Source organism: Echinops telfairi, unplaced genomic scaffold (assembly GCF_000313985.2).
Source record: "Echinops telfairi isolate 266 unplaced genomic scaffold, ASM31398v2 ScPeMD7_3;HRSCAF=10, whole genome shotgun sequence".
Lineage (NCBI taxonomy): Eukaryota > Metazoa > Chordata > Mammalia > Afrosoricida > Tenrecidae > Echinops > Echinops telfairi.
In genome coordinates this window covers 59721822-59740776 of record NW_022103899.1, presented here as the reverse complement: position 1 = coordinate 59740776, position 18955 = coordinate 59721822, and the positions used below count along the sequence as shown (strand labels likewise).

Genomic DNA, 18955 nt, shown 5'->3' with positions numbered 1-18955 from the left:
ACTAGACCCCCTGACCCTTTGGTTAGTAGCTGAGTGTGCTAACCCTTTGGACCATTTCATCCCCAAAGGGGACTCCTCTACATGCCTACTAACACCAAGTGTCTCATGCCATCCGTTCCTCTAAGCATTTAATAGTTTGAATTATTTTAAGATCTCTTTTTTCCCCCGCTGTAGACTGTGCAGTAGGCAGAGGTTTACAGAGCAGGTCAGTTTTCCACTGAACATCTTGTGCCTGTTTTGTTTCATCTCACCGGTTGCAATCCCCACCCTGTCACATCCCTCAGCCCACTTCCTCCCTGCGCTTACTCTCTGTTCCCTTCCTCCTGATTTCCTACCCCTTTTGAACTTTGTCCTTGGCCTTTTGAACTTTGTCCTTGACCTTTTGACCTCAAATGATTGCAGGTGTGCACACCTCCCCAGTGTTACTGCTCCCCATATGGACCTGGCTCTTGGTTCTTCAGGCCTATTGTAAAATCACACAATGGAAAGAAAGACAAAAAGAGGAAGGTGTAAGGCATTTATTACAGATTGGAACTGATCCGAAGGGAAATGACACACTTCGTACATTAATTTTCTTCCTTCGAAGTTCTATTCCTTCTGGTGCATGTCCTGTTTAAAATAGGGGGGGGGGGGGAAGGATGGGGAAGATTAGACCCTCGCGGCACAGTTCCGGGTTCTTGGGTTAGAGGCGCAGGATGCAGGATCCATCCTGCCCGCGGGGAAGGTGACCGAGATGAGATCAGGGCTCGAGCAGTGACACTCCTTGATCAAAGGAAAACGGACGGGAGACCCTCCAGGAGGAAGAGGAGGGAAGCATGTCTTAGAGACCAGAGACACGACCCCCAAAAGGAAGCTCAAGTCTCACAAAAGGGGAGACGAGAGAAGGGCCTGAGAAGTCCTGCAGGCAGGTGTTGCCACTCCAGCGGGTGTAAGGCATGCTGAGGTGTGCGGATAGGAAGAAGGCATCCACCCAGCCAGCCGAGGAGGAAGTTTGGTCGTAGCTGTGGTCAGCTGAGAGTTCGAGACTGGACGTGGGAGGACTCATCAATTCACTCAACAAACGTGTACGCGTGGAGCCTGTATCAGGGCTGACGGGGACCAACAGAGCTACCCAACCTCTGACCTTAAAAAGAAATGTGAAACATGAACTGGTTGAGAAGATAGAAGTGATTATAAAGCAGTGTGACCAGTGCTCAGAAACAGGTAGAGCACCCCAAAGAAGGGCACATTTTGCGTTGCGTCGGCCTCTCCCTCCCAAACGTGCTCTAACCCTAGCCCCATCTCTGTGTCTGTAATCTCATTTGGACACAGACTTTCTTTGCTACATTGAAGCAGTCCCAATACAGGGTATGCATTAGATCAAGCTCATTTGAAATATAAAGGACCGAAATGGGGAAAAATACATATCCATCCACGTGCCGATTACCAAGACGATGAAGCTGGCTTTTATTTTTAAGATGCACCATAGCAGAGTAGTAACACTTTGGGCTGCTGCCCGCAAGGTCAGCAGTTCTAAAGTGCCGACCACTCCATGGGAGAAAGAGAAGGATTTCTACTCCCATAAAGAGTAACAGTCTCAAAAACCCACAGGAATAGTTCTTCTGCATCTTATACAGCTGCACTATCAGGTCACTATGAGTCACAATCTACTCAAGGGCACTGAGTAGAGATCAAAAAGGAAACATCTTTGGCATTGTCCACGACAGAGTCTTACAGGTGAATGTTCCTTCTGCTTTAGCAAAATGTCAGTTCATGTAGTCCAAATTCCAGTCTTAAAAAAAATCAATCTGGCTGTTCTTCACCTCACCTGGAGGATTCCTTCACCTGTTCCAAAGCCAAGCACCTCCTCTGTGTCAGTGTCTCTCCCCCGAGAGACCAGAGAGCAACAGCACTGCCTGGTACTGAAATCGTTATGGTGGCCTCCAGAGGGAGGCCAACTTGAACTTGAAGGGCAGGTGTGGGGGGCGTCAGAATCAATGTCCCACGGAGAGGGACAACTGAGCTGAGACCCCACTCTCAACTCAGAACTCGCTGCCATCGAGTTGATGCCAACTCATAGCGACCCTTTAGGACAGGGTAGAACTGCCCCTGTGAGTTTCCAAGACTGTCACTGTTGACAGGATTAGAAAGCCCTGTCTTTCTCCTTTGGAGCAGCTGGTGGTTTCAAACTGCTGACCTTGTGGATAGAAGTCCAATGCGTAACCACTGTGCCCTAGGGCTCCAGGACCTCAGTGGCGAGGAGGAATTCACCAGGTAGATGTTCCAGGTAGAGGCTACAGCAGGAGGAATTGCAATCTGCTCAGCATTGTGGGAGCTTAGGGCAGGAGGACTTGGGAGACATGGGATTAGAGAGGTGGCCAGAGAGGCACAATTATGAAGAGCTTTGTGGGCCACACTAAAGAATTTGGACTTTATCTGCAAGGCCACACACTGTTAGGTGAGCTGTAAAGCCTGTGAAGTCCAAGCTTCATTAACTTAAGTGCACGTATGTAAATAAGTCTCCTGAACAGACGCCCACTGCAACTGTCTCCAATATATCACTGATACCTCGTAAGTATGTCCTTCAGGATGGCTCTCTAGCACCTGAGCACCTCCAGAAACAGAGTTCCATTGGCCCCAGACCCCGGGGACTTATTATCAACATGAGACTGGAGGACTGTGTGGGTTTGGTCAACCAGGGCCAAGGTTCGACTCTTCAAAGCACTGGGGTGCAATCAGGTTGTTCAGCATCTGGTTTGTACACGGCTCTGTTTCAGTCCCTAAGGACAGCAAACTTCAAAGGGCTTTAGGTAGGAAAGGGACAGAGCCTTCCCTGCATTTAAAGATAAGCTGGAGGGCAGAGTGCTGGGCAGACCCCAGGAGATCAGAGCCCAGGCAGCGGGGAGAGTGATGAACTGAGGGGTCAATTGCAGCGAGGATGTGTGGGCAAAGCAATGAGACTGAACCCCTGGGGATGTTGGGAGAAGACAAAAGACAAAGTCAATGATGCCCCCCAAGGCTTCTCGCTAGAGCAAATTAGGTGAATGGTAATGCGTTTGAAGGAGTTGGGAGCTTGGCAGGAGGCAAGTTGAGTTTCAGGAGATGAGGAGACACCATGGTAACTGCATTCACCAGACTGTTGGCATCAGGACTGGAATCTCAGGACAGAGCATGGTCTCTCTCACTGCCATCCAGTCAATGCCGACTCACTGTGACCCTACAGGACAGGGTAGAACGGTCCCCGTGAGTTTCTGAGACTATAGCTGTTGACGGGAGTAGAACGCCCCCATCTTTCTTCCTATAGAGCATGGTAGATGCGTGTCTCTGCCCATCATGACCCTTCTGTGAGCGTTTAAATCAGACAAGTGGAAAAGATGGCAGGTGATCTCTAGACTCAGGACAGAATCGAAGAGACAACAGGAATGGTTGATGGCACTTCCCGACTAGGGAAAAGAAGCCAGATTGGCTTTGAAAGGCTTGAAGGATTCCAGTCCCATTTGCACGAAGCAGGGAAAGCGCCAGGAAGATGAGGCGATGGAGGTGGTCTCTTGTCCCAAGACAGAAAGAATGGAGAGAAGGCAGGTGCTGGTGGGAGCGACTGAGGTCGGGGTGGGCAAAGGCAGGGGCTGGCTGTCCATTTGTTTGCTGGGCGAATGGGGAGATTTGACCCCAGCAGTGGAGAACAATGCAAACTTCAAGGGGAAAGCAGATGAGGTGCACGAGATGGGGGAGGAACAGCTTGGAGAAGGCAGGAGACGATGAACAAGCAGGGAAGGGGCTGGACAAGTCACACCTACTAGGCAGCTGGGAGGGCAGGAGCTGCCACCTTAAGGCATTTGTTCCAAGCACTTTCTACTCTACATATGCATGTTGTCAGCGGTGTTCTTTACCTCAAAGCCAGTAGACGTCCTTGTTCTGTGCCAGTGGGCTGGGTGCCTTCTGTTTCCAGGAAGAAAGAGCCTTCTCCTGGGCTCTAACGGGGAAAAGAGAGTACAAGGCTTCGTCACTCACACCATGATCTAAGAGAGCGCAGACTACGTGACTATAATTCAACAAGAGTGGCAGTGACCAGCTTAACTGGAACCCAGGCCACCAAGAAAATATGCAAGAAGCCTGGTTACTCTGTCTTCCTCACCAAACTCCTACTTACACAACCGAGCCCGCTACTTATTTCCCTCTACTCTGTTACCCAGTGCAATGTTCTCATTCACGTCTGGAAGCCCCTGAGGACAGGGACTGTCACCTGCCCCGGACAGGCCTCCCTGGGGTCTCCCCAGAACTTGTCACACACAGGGAAGTCTACGTGTGTGGCCGGGTGATGTTAAATCATCCTGTCTAAAACAATCTCTAAGGTGTGGATTCCAGGCTTCCAACCCTCACAAATTCCAGTTCTGGAACTCTCTTCTAGGGCACATAAGACCCATGTTGACGAGCTCATGTAACCATCAGGAGTCACTACCATCGCGCTGATTCCAACTCACAGCAACCCTAAGACAGAGCAGCCCTGCCCCTGGGCTTCAGGTTGTAACTCTTTATGGGAGTAGAGAGCCTTTCTCCCATGGAGCAGCTGGTGATTTCTAGCTGCTGACCTTTCACTTAGCATCCAAGTGCATAACCACTGCGTATAGTATAGCATCCGTCCGTGTTTTCTCAAAGCAGTGACCAACTCCCACAGTGGCCTCCAATGATCCCTGCATCTTGGTATTCCAACCTGAGCGATCTGCTCTCCCTGGGCCAGGGCTGGGCTGTGTGATCAGTGAGATAGAGTGGGGGTGCATGCTCCTAACATCTGATTGTACCAGACTGTGCTTCTTTGTCATAGATGCTTTCTTGCACACTTATGCATTGTCTGTCGCTCTCTCTCATTTCTCATTCCGGGGGAAATCAGCTGTCTTGGTTTGAGAACATTCGGACAGCCTTAGAGAAAACCCAACAGGGCAAAACAAAGAGGCCCTCGATCCAATAGCCCAGGAGATACTGAGGATCCTGCGGTCACTGGGTGGGTGTGGAAGTAGCTCCTTCAGCACCAGTCACACCGTCAGATGAGATGGCGTGGGACTGGGCAGTGTTTTCTTCTGTTGCACATGGGGTCGCTGTAAGTTGTACTGACTCAGTGGCACCCGGCAGCCATGATGCTCACACCAAACACACTGCCATCCAGTCGATTCTGACTCAGAGCACCCTAGGTAGGGTTTCTGGGACAGTAAATCATTACTAGGGGCAGACAGCCTCGCCTTTCCTCTGAAAAGCCGTTGGTAGATTTGAACTGCCGTTCTTGCCGTTAGCAATCCGATGCTTCTCCCACAGTGCCCGCAGGGGTCCCAGTAACAGCAACAACAAGCATTCTGTCTTCGCCAGCCAGGGCCTTGAGTTACTGCTGCTTCTTCCCCCAAACAGCAGGTGATGCACCAGGTTACCTGGAGGCTGAAATGAAAGCAGATCTCCAAAAAACCCAACCCGCTGCCCTGGAGTCAACTCTGACTCTCTCCTGGGGACTGTGTAGGACAGAGAGCAAGTGCCCAGAGGGTCCCCAAGGCTGGACAGAAGCATACTGCTGTATTGTTTTCCTTGGGAGTGGCTGGTGGCTTGGAACCGCTGACCTTTAGGTTAGAAACCAAGTGCTTTAACCACTGCACCACCAAGGCACCTGGATCTGCACATGAGAGGTCACCAATAACTGTTCGTTGTGTCCTTTTACCTGGAAGTGCAGTTGAGGGTGGAGAACTCAGGACAGGTGGCAAGAGACTGGGTGTTGGGAAAATGCTGCCAAGTGGGGCAGGAAACAGTCTGGCCTTTGGACCAGATGTGCTATTTCAGTTCCTGGTGAGTTTTAGATGAATAAGGAGCCCTGGTGGCTTGAGAGTCTGGTTGCTAACCACAAGGTCAGCAGTTCAAAACCAGCAGCCACTCCACGGGAGAAGATGAGGCTGTCTACACCCACAAACACGTTTTAACAGTTTTCTTGGCATAGAATTGACATATCGTGCAATTCCATAGCATGTAGTTCAATCCTGTCAAGAAGAGTTGAACAATTATCACCACAATAAATTTCAGAACATTTTCTTCTTTCTTGTACTCATTGTTACTGTGTTCATTGTTTTCCTCATTTCCCCCCAACCTCCCTGCTACACGCCACCACCCCCCCAAAAAAAATTTAATCCAGGTATTGTCTCTATAGATTTACCTATCCTGGATTTTATATACAGCAAACCATACAAAAACAAACAAACCAAAAGCCAACAACAATAACAAAGTAAAACATAGAAAACCTCAATAGAAAAGAAAGCAGAAAATATTAAAAACTGGAACAAATTTTAAGTGGGTCCAAAGGGAGCTCAAATGCTGAGTAAGGTGTGAGTGTTTAACCTGATTGCCTCTGCCCATAATCCATTCCAAGGCCCTTTGCTTCACGGCAAAGCTGTCACATTCTTGGTCGATGCTCAGAGGGACTCACTAGAGCCTCAATGCATGTGTATTTTCCCTTTACTGTTTTTTGGTTTTGGTTTTAACTGAAACAAATTTAAAATGGGTCAAAAGAGAGATCAATGCTAAGGTATTACCCTTTAACCTAACTACATTTGCCATAATCGACTTTACAATGATCTCTGTCTGTCTGATAACAAGACTGTTCACATCCCTCTGGCCACGGGCAGCCAGGACTCACTGGCGTCTTAGAGATTTACAGCCTGGGAAACCCACAGGGCCAGCCCTACACTGTTTTGTAAGGTGGGCAGACTGTCTGGATGGCAATGAGGTTTGAGAGGATGACTCAAGAGGAACCCTTTAACAATTTGCAATGCCAGTTCATGCAGTATCATTCCTTCCTTTCCATTTAAATCGCTCTCTCTTTCAGGGGGTGGGTTCTTATGAAATGGTTTTAGCAGAGTCTAGGTGATCAGAAGAGGGTCTACTGGGGGTCCTACAGGGAGAAATAGAGCTACATACCTGATGACCTTTCATAGAATCGCCCACTCCTGACTTCATCAGGGCTGAGACCTGTAACACAGTGTAAGTCCATAAGACCTCCCCTCTTCCCCACCACTTCCAGAATGTTCTGTGATCTTATTGATCCCACAGACAGGCTTCTACTTCAAGGGCATGGAGGGAGAGCACCAAAGAGCTTTGCCACGGTCACCACCCACAGAGGGGGCCTTAGGGAAATGAAATGTAAAGGGACTCCTGAGTGATAGACCATTAACCCATCCCACCTGGTCTCAAACACAGGCCACGCAAGAAACAGAGGAGGTGAGCTGTCTCTCCTAGAACCGTGACACACAAAGAGATGGTCGGTTCTAGTCACATGGCTGGAGGGTCACAGAGGTCAGCCCAGACCTGTCGAACGAGGTCCAGTCCTGACCCACCCACTACACACTAGTGAGTATCTGAGACCCTCACTTAGGTAGGGCACCCCAGATGGGACAAGCCCACCCAAGTCACAGAACCCTCCTAAAGAGAAAGACAATGTTGGCCTGCCTAGCTTATAATCCTTAGATGCTGGGGCCATCTAAGGAAACCAACCAGGTGGGGGGGGGGGCGGTGTCTGTCTCAAAGAAGAGGGGAGAACTAGATGAGTCATTGTACTGCCCAATGCCTCTCTTGTTTTCGACTGCTGTGTTTTCAAAGGTGACAGGTGCTATGTCACACAGGGCTCTCTAGAGAAACAAAACAAAATCATAAGAACACTTATGATTATAGATAGATAGATACAGCATGTAGGAATACAACAGCTAATTAGTCCACAGCAGTACAGAGGGCTCAGTTCAACTCAATTCTGTGGGGCAGTTAATATGCTGGAAGTCCTTCAACTCATGAGGGCTGCTGGGTCCAAGATCAAAGAAGTACACAGCTGAGTCTTTCCTAGCGCAATGCAGGCATTCCTCCCATAGGCAGCAAACATCAGGGTGGATCACCAACAGTCAGCAGTTCAGGAGCTTAGCCAAGCCGGCCAGGATGGGATATCCAACTCAAGCAATGCAAGGCGACAGGATCTGACAGCCTCAAGCTCAAGCGATGTACACACCCGCAGCATGGCGAAGCAGGTCTTGAAGGAACCTCAAGCTCTAGTGACACGCTCCACGGATTGACTGTCCCACAGGTAGTGTAGCTCACAAGTTGAGGCAGAGAACTAGATTAAGCAGCCACACTCTGGCCCTATCACCACAGAGCAAGAGAGAGAGGGGTGGGGCTTGCTGAGCCATCTTTTTCTTTGCCCTCCAATCAAACTTCAACCTTATTAACCCCACATGTTCCTACCTGCCAGGTGGGCACAATAAACCTACCTATCACAGATGCCTTTCCAGATTTCAATGCACTCACTAGCCTATGAGCTTGTTTCCAGTAAAATAAAATTTTAAGAAAAAAAAAACGCAGATCTCCACTTACCTTGTAGGTAACTGTTTCTCCACGTATAGGATCGCAGCATGTCCTCAAAAATCATCTAAATAAACATAGGCACCAAGATGCATCAAGGTATTCCAGGGACAAAAAAGAAGAGAAACAGTAGTCTTTTCAATGTTTGAGATGTCAATCTGATCCCGAGAGCTTTGACACTACATTGTAAAATGCATTTTAATGAGACCAGGCAATACATTACATTAAATAGTGTGATAGGGTATCAGACATATACATTTTAAAAAATGTATGCGGAGGGCAACCGACAATTCAATGACATTTAAATTGACTAAAAAGCTTTCCACTAGACCAGGACTGGACATCCAAATAAATACTTGTCTGGATTCGAAAATTAATTTAAAAAAAATTCTTACAAGCTCACACTGACCAGTGCAAAGTGTCACCATATGGACCTGCAAATAGACTGAGCTTAGGTCAAATGAGGAGCCTTCTTGGTGCTGTCAGGCACATGATGGTCTGCCAACGGCAAGGTTGGTGGTTCAAACCCACCAGCCACTCCCCCAGAGCTCTCAAACTAGATTCCCTAGTTGCTCCTTGGAGATCCTGCCCGAAACCTTCAGGGGGCAGAGGGCAGCGAGAGGATGGGATGTAAGAAAGGAGGGCCTTGGGAAATGAGCAGTGTTTGCGAACTTAAGAATGGGGTTGAGGGAGCAGAGCTAGGCTGGGCCACAGCTTGGTGAGCACACAGCTTCTCTCTCACAAAATCAGTAGACAAGGAAAATGTTTGAAAAGAGCTGTTCTTGCCCTAGAGTGGATTCCAGCTCATGGATGCCCCATGTTTGAGGGGTTACCTCCCAAACCCCAGAATTTAAAAAACTATGAGTTTAAATGTTTCCAGGGTGTTTGGGGGTACCCCCTCTTATGTCAGGGTAGAAATGTGCTGTTGGGTTTTCCATGGCTGATTTTTCAAAGGCAGAGTGTCTTGTCTCAGTGACCCTTCAGGTCTGGGGTGGAACTCACCCCCCTTGGCTCAATTTTAGCCAAGCAAGCTCATTCGCTGCCTTTAAGGCCATGTAGACTACATGACTCATGTAGACGGGTCTACTCAGGGGACAGGAGCCCTGGTGGTTTAGTAGTTACGAGCTGGAGTGCTAACCCTGAGGTCACCACTTCAAAACCACCAGAGAGAAAGATGAGGCTTTCTACTCCTGTAAAGAGTTGCAGTCTTGGGAACCCCCAAAGGGTCGTTCTACCCTGCCCTATAGGATCCCCATGAGTCAGGATGGACTCAATGCTGCTGGGGGCTTGGGGGTTTGTTTGTTTTCTGTGGGGAGCAATAACACTAGGTAGGGCCCCCCATTAGAATGAGCCCTTTGAGACCAGGAAGGCAGCGTTCAGCAGGGCGAGGAAGGAAGTAGGGAAGGAAACAGGAAACAGAAAACACAGGCAGGAAGAAGGACCAGAAACACAAATGGGTGTGGATTGTTGAAGGGAAAGCCGGTCTGCTCTGTAAACCCTCACCCAACTCACAAACTAAAGCTTAAAAAAATAAATCAGTAAAATGCAGAAAAATGAGATTGGTTAGCAGGAATGGCATTGGCTGTTTGCACAGTGCACGGACTCCCGACTCGATCGCACCTCCCTGCTTTCCACACACCCACACAGACCCTCGGAGACACCGACTGGCAGTCTCCCCAGCCACCGGCTCTACCTCTTCACTGCTGTCAGACTCCGAGCTGGACACCCAGCGGCAGTGAACCTGGACGTCCTGCACCTGCTGTGCGGACACCTGCACGGAGCTTCTGCACAGGGCTGTGGGCTGGAGAAGAGAAGGCCGTGAGCTACGTCTTCAGCTACTCTGCAAAGAAAGGGCAGGGTCTTCCCGAGGAAACACGCACGGGCGGGGGTGGGGGGGTTGTTTCTCCAACTCGAAAATGTCGCGAGACCTCAGTAGAAACCAGTGAACTAGTTCCATGAACTGGCTCTACAGTGCATGGTTTGGTTCTGAAAGGACCACTAATGACTCGGTGGTTAAGCAGTCAACTGTTAACAGAAAGGTTGGTGGTTCGAACTTACCAGCCACTCCTTGGAAGGGAGGTGGAAGGCAGTCTACTCTGTACAGATTGACCATCTTGGAAACCTTAGGGGACATTTCTGTTCTGTCCTGTACGGTGAGTCCCAGAGGGAGTCACCAGGACCACAGAGGGCAGTGAGGGTAACCTGATACAGCGCAGGTCTCCAGGAAAAATGGGTGACCCCTTCCTTAGCAAAGAGCGACTATCTCAGACCTTTGCCCATTGAACAAAAATAAGTGGTGCCAACCCGGTGTGTGGAAGGCTATGGATCACAGTGGGAGAAAGACAGGATTTTCTACTCCCTCAGTAGGTAACCCACGGGAGCATTTCTAGTCTGTCCTATAGGGTCACTCTGAGTCACATCGAGCAGAGGAGAGTGGAAACCCAAAATCCATTTGCAGAGTCCCGATGGATTACGCCTCCGGTGAATCCCCTCTGAGTACAGTGCGGGGAGGCGACAGCCTTGCTCTCAGACAGCGAGCAGGCGCTGGACAGTCGATGGTGGCAGATGGCGTTAGGGGAACATGTAACACCGTCTCAATTGGTCTCCCTTTTGACCCTTTTTAAAGTTGTTTCCGTTTTTAGTATGTTCTGCTTTCTTTGCCCTTGAGGTGTTTCTGTGTTTTCGTCTAGTCCTGGTTGCTGAGTTTCTCTGGGTTGGTTGGTTGGCTCCCTGCCTGTGTTCTGTGTGATTCTCTGTATGTGAATTCCAGAGAGATCGCTCTAGAGACAGTAACTGGGTGGAGTATTGCCTGGGGCCGTGGCAGGGAGGATGGAGGTGTGGGGTGGGGAGAATGGGGAGCTAACAGCAAGGAGGGCAAGATGAAAATGCTCTGAAATTAGGTGAAGTCGGTGTCAACAAAACGAGTTCTTAAAAACAGAGGAAGAGACCGTTGAAGTCTGGACAGACTTGTTCTCCTGCCTCTGCCCTTGGGTTTCTTCAGCAACTAGAGCCCGTGGCACCGTGGTTTGGCTTCTCTCAAAAACCAGGTCTCTGTGAGGCTTCGCCAAACAAATGACAACGGCAGAAGCACTGCGTCCCAGAGGCCCTGTCCACCACGAAGCCAAACCACAGCCCACCAGGCAGCGGGGGCATGTGGCGCCCCGACTGTGTTGGAGAGAGACTGGGATTGGCGCGCCGCAAGGGCTGTGGGAGCGGGCAGATCCCTGGTCTTTAGTCTTCTGCCTCTGGGTGGCCTGGAACCCCCAACCTTTCTGTTAGCAGGGACGTGCTTCACTGCTGGCCCCGCCAGGGACTCTGCCTCGCTGTGAGAAAGTCAGCTGAGAAGGTAACCCGAGGCCAAGACTCCTCTGCACAGGAGGCGAACACTGGACCATGGATGACGTTGCCCTGTCCGGGCGTGACCCCTGCCGACAGATGTGAGTCAAGTGTCATCCACGCTCTGGTCACTGAGGACGCAAAATGAACACGCATGCTCCTGATCTCACGGAGCCCACGCCCATGGGGGAGACCCCGGGCAACGGCCAACCGAAAAGCAGCGCCGCTCACAGCAGACATGGCTGGTGGTTTGGGCTCGCCGCCAGTCGGTTTGGAAGGTGCGCGCGGCTGTTCTCCGGTGCTGACCTGTCTGTGGTCCCCTGTCTGCAAGCACTGAGAGACTGGCACTCGTCACTGTAGCGCATCTTGACTGCTGGGTGACCTGCCTCGTTCCCGTCTCGGCGAGTCCCACTAGTGATGGATTTTAAGATGCACTTTTATATTCTCAAGATCAGAATATGGTAATGAATAATATTGTTCTTTTTGATGTTGTCAGCAGGATACTACGATTCTTATTTTATTAACCAGGATGCTTTCATCAGTGCTGTACCCTGGAAGGCTCACTAACTCTAAAGAACAGCAACATGAATTTTGCTTTCTACTTCTGTCCACACTTTCCTAAGTCCTAGACAAATGATAAGTGAGTTTTTTGCCTTTAGAGATGGACTGAAATGTCCACTTGAGACTGCAATCAAAGAATCTCTTTTAGAGTCTAGCAGTCCAGTTATAAATGAATAAAGACTCTCCTAAATTATGGAGACATTACAGGGGCTGTCATTTATTTGAATCTGCAACAGCACCATGACCTTCCATTTCAAAGAGCAGGAAATAGAGGCCATGGGGAAGTTGATGAGACCACCCAGGACCCCCGAACTCAAGGTCGAGCCTCTGAGTCACATGACCACCCTTCCAATGTGGATGCAGTCCAGGATGCTGCCCAGTGTGACCAGCTGTGGATGTGACCCCTGACTCAGCTTCACTCAGGCGACTAAAGACATTGGTTTGGGAATGACGCCCTTCCCACCACACTCACCAGATGGTGGCTCCTCTGGAAGTTACAGGTAGAGGGGTCTTCTCCGGAGTCTCTCCGGCACTCAGTTTCTCGAATGCTGAACTCAATGTCCATGCTCAAGTTGTCCTCATCCAGGAGATTGACCTTCACAGAAACAAGGTGCAGGACTTAGAGATGCTTCCCCGCTCCGTGGGAAAACACCAAATCACCCACGCCCCACCACCCCAAAGCTCCCCAGTGCTCTGGGCCCCTGGTGAAGAGACAGGAGACCAGGGCTGAGTGTTGCCTCGGAGTGCGACGAGACTGGGGGGCTGGGATTCAGGTGCAAGCATGGCTCCTAATGATTTATGTTGACATAGACGCAAGTGTCAGTTCCTAAGTGACAAGCAGACCCTGCCCTCCAGCGCTGCCCACCCCTGCTTCCTGCCTGACCAGTTCCCAGCTGGGCACGAAGTCCCACTGCTTCCTGGCCCTCTCCACAAGATGGTGATGGGGGGCCCTTCTACATTTCTTGAGGAACCATGACCTTCTGACCACACAGAAGCCACTGTGGTTTACTGAGGGCCCTTGGGTGTCCAGCGAGCCCTGGGGAGGCCCTGGTTGAGCCCTCAGCTGCCAGTCAAAAGTCCGGTAGTTCAAATCCACCAGCAGCTCCACAGAAGGGGCCCAGAGATCTGCTCTCACGGCTGGTGGCCTCCAGGAGCCTTGGAGAAAGTTCTTCTCCACTCTACAGCCGCCCACACCAAAACAATCCTCTCTTTCTCCCTTTCTCTATCACATTTATACTCTCTTCTCTCCTCCCTCCCTCGCTCTTCTTTCCTACCCCTCCCTCCTCTCTCTGCCCCTCACTCTTCCCTCCGTATCTCACACCCCTTTCTCCTCTCCCCCTCCCTCCCTCTTCTCTCCTCCTCTCCCCCTCCCCTCCCTCTCCCTCCTCTCACATGCACACTCTTTCCTCCTTTTCTCACTTTCTCCGTCCACTTTGACAGCAGTGGACTCTCTGTCCTCTTCTCCCCCTCCCCTTGGGCTCCTCCCTACCAGGCCTGCATCCTCCTCCCACTTCTCCAGCCAAGGCCACTGAGAGGACAGTCTGGGAGAGCCCAGTAGCACAGCTGCTTTTCACAACTGCACAACCTAGGAGTTAGGGACTCACACTAGCGGCGGTGAGAGTGTCTGATCCAGGTCTGCCGGCAAATCCCACTGGCCCTCGGCCTGGTCGACCCTCAGAATCACCAGGGATTCCAGCTTAGCCCATCTGCCCCCTCTTCCGGAAAGGAAGAGCGTCCAATGCTCCCCGGGCACATAGGTATGTGGGCAGCCAGGAGAGAGACCATCGGTCTTCTGAAAGCAACCCGAGGACAAAGTCGTGGGGCCCAGCGCCTCTCCCCGAGTCCACTGAACTCTGGCCCTAACCACCACCCACACACCAACAGGACGCACCCTCCAGTTCCCCTCGGACAGCCTGCTGGATGGGAAAGAAGCTAGGAGATCTGGTGATCACACTTCCAGGGGATCCTCTCTCCAACAGCGCTGATCACGTCTCCTTCACCGTGTTACCGTGACCATGACGTGACAAAGACGATTTCGGCCACTCCAGAGTCCGTGTTCTTCCAAGGCTTCTCGCTTGTGTGTCTTCTCTTTCATCAGCCCCTCTGGCCTAGTGATCTGTTCACTCATCTTTTTCCTGGACACTTGCCTTGACTCCAAGTGTATCTCCCATCTTGGGAGACAGGAGACACAGGGTATCTCTGAGGTTCCCGACCAGAGTAAGCATCTCTGGAGTCCCTGGGTGTTGCAAGATGAGGCTGTCTGCCCACAAAGACGGACAGCCTTGGAAGCCCGGAAGAGGGTTTTGCTATGAGTCAGAATTGATTCAACGGCAGTGGGTTTGACTTGGCTTCAGGTGGTTTTCATGGCCATCCATGAACTGAAAGGCTGGTGGTTTGAGTCCACCCAGAGGGACCTTAGAAGTGACCTACTTCCGGGAAATTGCCATAGAAAAGCCCCATGGCTCTACTCTGACATACAAAGGCTCACCATGGATTAGAGCTGGCGGCAACTCAATGGCATTTGGTTTGGTTTGGTTTGTTTGTAAACCTTTGTAGAAGACATGACTTATAAGAACAACACCAAGCCAAGTGTGGAACCCAGGAGACATCAATGGAGGAGGATACCCTTTCCCAAGGAGAGAAAGAGAGATTTCTTGGAGGACTTAGTGGTGAATGTAACTTGACTACTGAATTTGAGCAACCAGAGATGCCTGGGCAGGGACAAGAATAGGCAGACTTCTGGGGGTGGGGGGTGAGTGAGAGCCTACAAGGAGGACAAGCATCGAGGACCAGCAGGGAAGAGTGCTCATTTGTTGATGTATATCGGCTGGACTGAAGTCGGTGTGACAATTCCCAGATGGCGTCCATGCTGAAGGGAACTGTGGGTGGCTAGGCTCACACGCCGGCTTATCTGCACAGGCCAGATTCCAGTAGTATCAGTAATGGGTTCTCTTGGAAGGTGTCTGCTTGCTCGTATTCCTTTAATTAATTAGTGAGCAAGGGCTCAATTACAAGCAATTGTAAATTGCTCATCTGTTTGGCCAGGTACATGGAGTTCATGACACTTTAAGTGGATTTCTTCCGCTGTAGAAGTAGGAAGCCAAGACAACTCATGGTCCAGGAAGAGCGTCTCTATTCTGGCCTAATCCTCTTCCAGGACAGTGGCACAGACAGCCAAGCATTTGGCGACTAGCCCAAAGGCTGGAGGTTGGCCGGCATCCAGAGGTCTGGTGACCTGAAAACCCTATGGGGCAGAGTTCTCCTCGGAATACACAGGATCTCCATACGTTGGAGCCAATTCTTCAGCAACTAACAACAACTATTCCAAAGGATTAGGAACTGACCACACATGTCTTGAAGTTCTTCCATAGAACATCCAGATCCAAGGAATCCCGTTCTGGCCTTGGTAGCCTGTTTCTAGAGTCCATAACTAACTACAGGACAGTCCACCATCCTAATGACCTGTAGCTCAATGAGTAAAGGCAATGGGGGAAATTGGATTCATTTCCTGTGAATTTGGAACTGCGTGTCCGGTGAAGAAAGGGTAAGATGACTATGTGCATTCAGAGATTGGGGTAGGAGATCACATGCCATGTGCTTTTCAAATAGGAGCAAGATCCAGCTCAGAGTAAGCCAGTAAGAAGGAAGAAGGGTTAGAGAAGCAGGAGACAGGTCAAGAGGATGAGTGATGTCCATCAGGACCCTGCAAGACAGCCATGCCCGTTGGATTCCTGACCCATCTCCACGCTGTGTTCCATGCACCCAACTGCACTGCATGTGCATCACTTTCTATAGCACCTCCCATCCCTGCCTTCATCTAAATCATTGTGGTTCAAGGCCATCGCATTGGCTCAAACCAAGAGAGACCCTTCGTGCAAAAGAACAAACACCGCCTGGTCCCATCTCATTCCCACAATCACTGCTATCCTTGAGTTCATTGTGGAAGCCACTGTGTCAGTCCAGCTCCTTGAGAGGCCTCCTCTTTTCCAGGTAACATCTGCTGTGCCGAGTCGGATGGCCTTCTCCAGGGACTGGTCCCTCCTGATTACACGTCCACAGTACACGAGATGAAGTCTCACGATCCGGAATTCCATGGAGCGTTCTGGCTGCACTTCCTCCAAGACAGATTTGTGCCTTTGACGAGCAGTTCACCCAAACTAGCTTGGGGGTTGTTCTGTTCCCACCACCCAAGTGAGCCCATTAAGACAATCACGTGGCTGCTGAGATCATCTTCGGAGAGGAGGAAGGAGGGGGCTTACCAACCACGCTCCTCGGGAGGGTCTTTTCTTTTAACCCAGCCCAGACTTAATCAACAGAAAGAAAAGTCATCCCCTCCCCTCTTAGTCCCCGGGGAAATAGACTATGAACGTGTTGGCACATTGGTAAAAGAAGGAAGGTAGGCTTCTTCCCCTCCCAAATCAAAATTCACTTCCTATCCGAATTAGGACCAAACCAGTCTCTGGAAAAGGACAGCATGCTTGGTAGAGGGCCAGCGAAAGAGAGGAAGGCCCGCCCAGTGAGCTAGATGGACACGGGGCTGCAACAACGAGCTCACGAGCCAGAACCACTGTGAGGATAGCACAGAAACCGGCGGCGTTTCATTCTGCTGCGCAGACGGTCGCTATGGGTCAGGGCAACTCGATGCACCTGACTACAGCCAGTATGAGGGGCACGCCAAACAAAAGGTCTTGCCAGGAGTTGATTCCTACGCATGGTGACCCTGTGTGTCAGAGGAGAACAGAGCCCCGAGCACCTTCTTAAATCCCCAGGACTTTCCCTCTGCTGTACTCCCGGGTGGACGTGATTGTAACCATCAAGTACAAGCTATCTGCTCCCCCGAGGAATCTTACGATCGCTGAAGCAACAGTTGAATCAGAATGGACACTCACTCCAACAAGCGAGCAGTTCTTTTATTTTAAAAAAATACAAATCAAACTGGAAGAACGATGAAGGCTCAAAGGTCGGATCCTCGGAGGACACTTTGTGGAAATAGACAGATGATGTTATTGGGAAGACCAGAGCTTTGAGAGCTTTGGGGCAATGACCATGATTAAATCCTTGTCTCGCCAGATACACACACACACACACACACATAACGTGTATTTATACACAAAAGATATGACATTCATCTCTAACGGAAAAAAAAATTAAAAGTGTACTCAACTAAGGGAGCACACACAAAGAACAGAAGGCCGGACAGAAGAAAGGGAGGACTTCATTCAGCACTTACCCTCTTTATTGAGCTTCTGAACGCCCGAAACAGGTACGGACTCAGGACCACCTGGGAATTCACTTTAGCCACCGAGGCATCCAGGGCTTCCCTCAGAGTGGATGGGTTGTAGTCATAGATGGGGACTCCTGGACACAAAGGCCATGGGGCCAATAGGGACACAGAGTCACACAGCCAGGAAGGTTCCGTGTCATGAAGCAGAGGTGGGGCTTGCCATTGAGTTTCTTACCTGAGCAAGACCAGAATCCCAAGCCAAGGACAAACACAGTCCAAATCCTCATCATCTTCACCATCCTGGGAAGCGAGAGGGTCCAGCTCTCTTTCTGTCTCAGTGTTGGAATGGCAAGCCCTCCTGAGAGTAGCTCTTTGTCCAATGTGACTGGACTGTCCCTTCGGACTGGGGCAGTTTGTGACTTACTCAGAAAAATTGATCCCGAGGTCAATATTTGCTGTCCGGCCTGCTTTCCCTGTGGAAAGAGTCCAATTTGAGGCCACTTTTGAAGTTTAGAATCAACAGGGGGATATTAGGCCACAGGCAAAGATGCCCAGAGTCTTGAGGAGAGCCCTGCAGGATTTACTTCTCTTTATTTTAATGCCATGCCTGTGGGGGCAGAGAAAGAAATCTTATGTCCATCCAATTAATTAATTGTAAAGTGTGGTGGCCTCACGTCCCTCTCATGGTTCTTGAGATCCTGCTGTTGAGATGTTATGAGAATAAACTAGGAGAGGATTGCATCCTATGTCAAGACCCTTTTTGGGATTTTTTGGAAAGGAAAACTTACAACATGTAACACACACAACACAGAACATAATGTTGCTGAAGATCGCCCAACGGAGTCTCACCATCACCATCTCTAAGGCTGTGCTTTTTCTAACACAAGCTTCCTTGTTCTTCGGATAATTCACGGTCTCGTCGATAACCTGCATCATCAACTTGATTCAGACACATCCATTCTTTGTCCGTTGTCCTTGTTCGTTGCTAAGCTTTCCCATACCTGTGAGGTGACTCAAAATGCCAGGGCTTGTGCCAGGTGCACCTTAGTCCTCAGTGACACCCTTACCCTTCAACACTTTACAGAGATCTCCTGTACCAGGTCGGCCCAATGGATACGTTCATTGATTTGGGAGGCTGCCACTCCCATGAGGGTTGATTTGGGATCCATGTAAAAGGAAATCCTTCACAGCGTCAATCTTTTCTCCACTTATCATGATGTGGCTTATTGGTTGTAGTCGTTACATCATCTGGTGTCCATTTGGGACTTGAGAGGATTAAGAGTGAAGGGGTGGAGTCTAGTCTGTCAATCGGGTCATAGCCAATGAAGCCTCTTTGTGTGGGCATGGCCTTCTCCTGAGGATTCTGGGAATTCCTGTATTCCTCCCTGGAGACGAGAGACACTCTCTGCTTGACATTCCTGCTGACAAGACACATGGAGCTACACTGATGGCAGCCAGAGCTTTGGATGGGGAGGAGTCACATGG

At 50.2% G+C, this 18955-nt stretch overlaps 1 protein-coding gene across 2 annotated transcripts; it reads right to left on the bottom strand.

Moving 5' to 3' along the window:
* Nucleotides 1-503: 503 nt before the first annotated feature.
* Nucleotides 504-17834, bottom strand: SPP2 (secreted phosphoprotein 2). 2 transcript variants are annotated; one of them, XM_045295673.1, is made up of 8 exons: nt 17706-17832; nt 17477-17604; nt 12719-12841; nt 10043-10150; nt 8362-8416; nt 6925-6975; nt 3870-3952; nt 504-609 (listed from the first exon to the last, which is right to left on the bottom strand). In XM_045295673.1, exons 1-8 carry the CDS (start codon nt 17767-17769, stop codon nt 589-591), a joined length of 633 nt encoding a protein of 210 aa, XP_045151608.1. In that variant the 5' UTR covers nt 17770-17832; the 3' UTR covers nt 504-588. The 2 variants fall into 2 exon arrangements, with proteins under 2 accessions (XP_045151608.1, XP_045151604.1); XM_045295669.1 differs by lacking the exon at nt 504-609 and adding an exon at nt 2139-3196 and having other exon boundaries at nt 17706-17834.
* Between the last annotated feature and the right edge of the window lie 1121 nt (nt 17835-18955).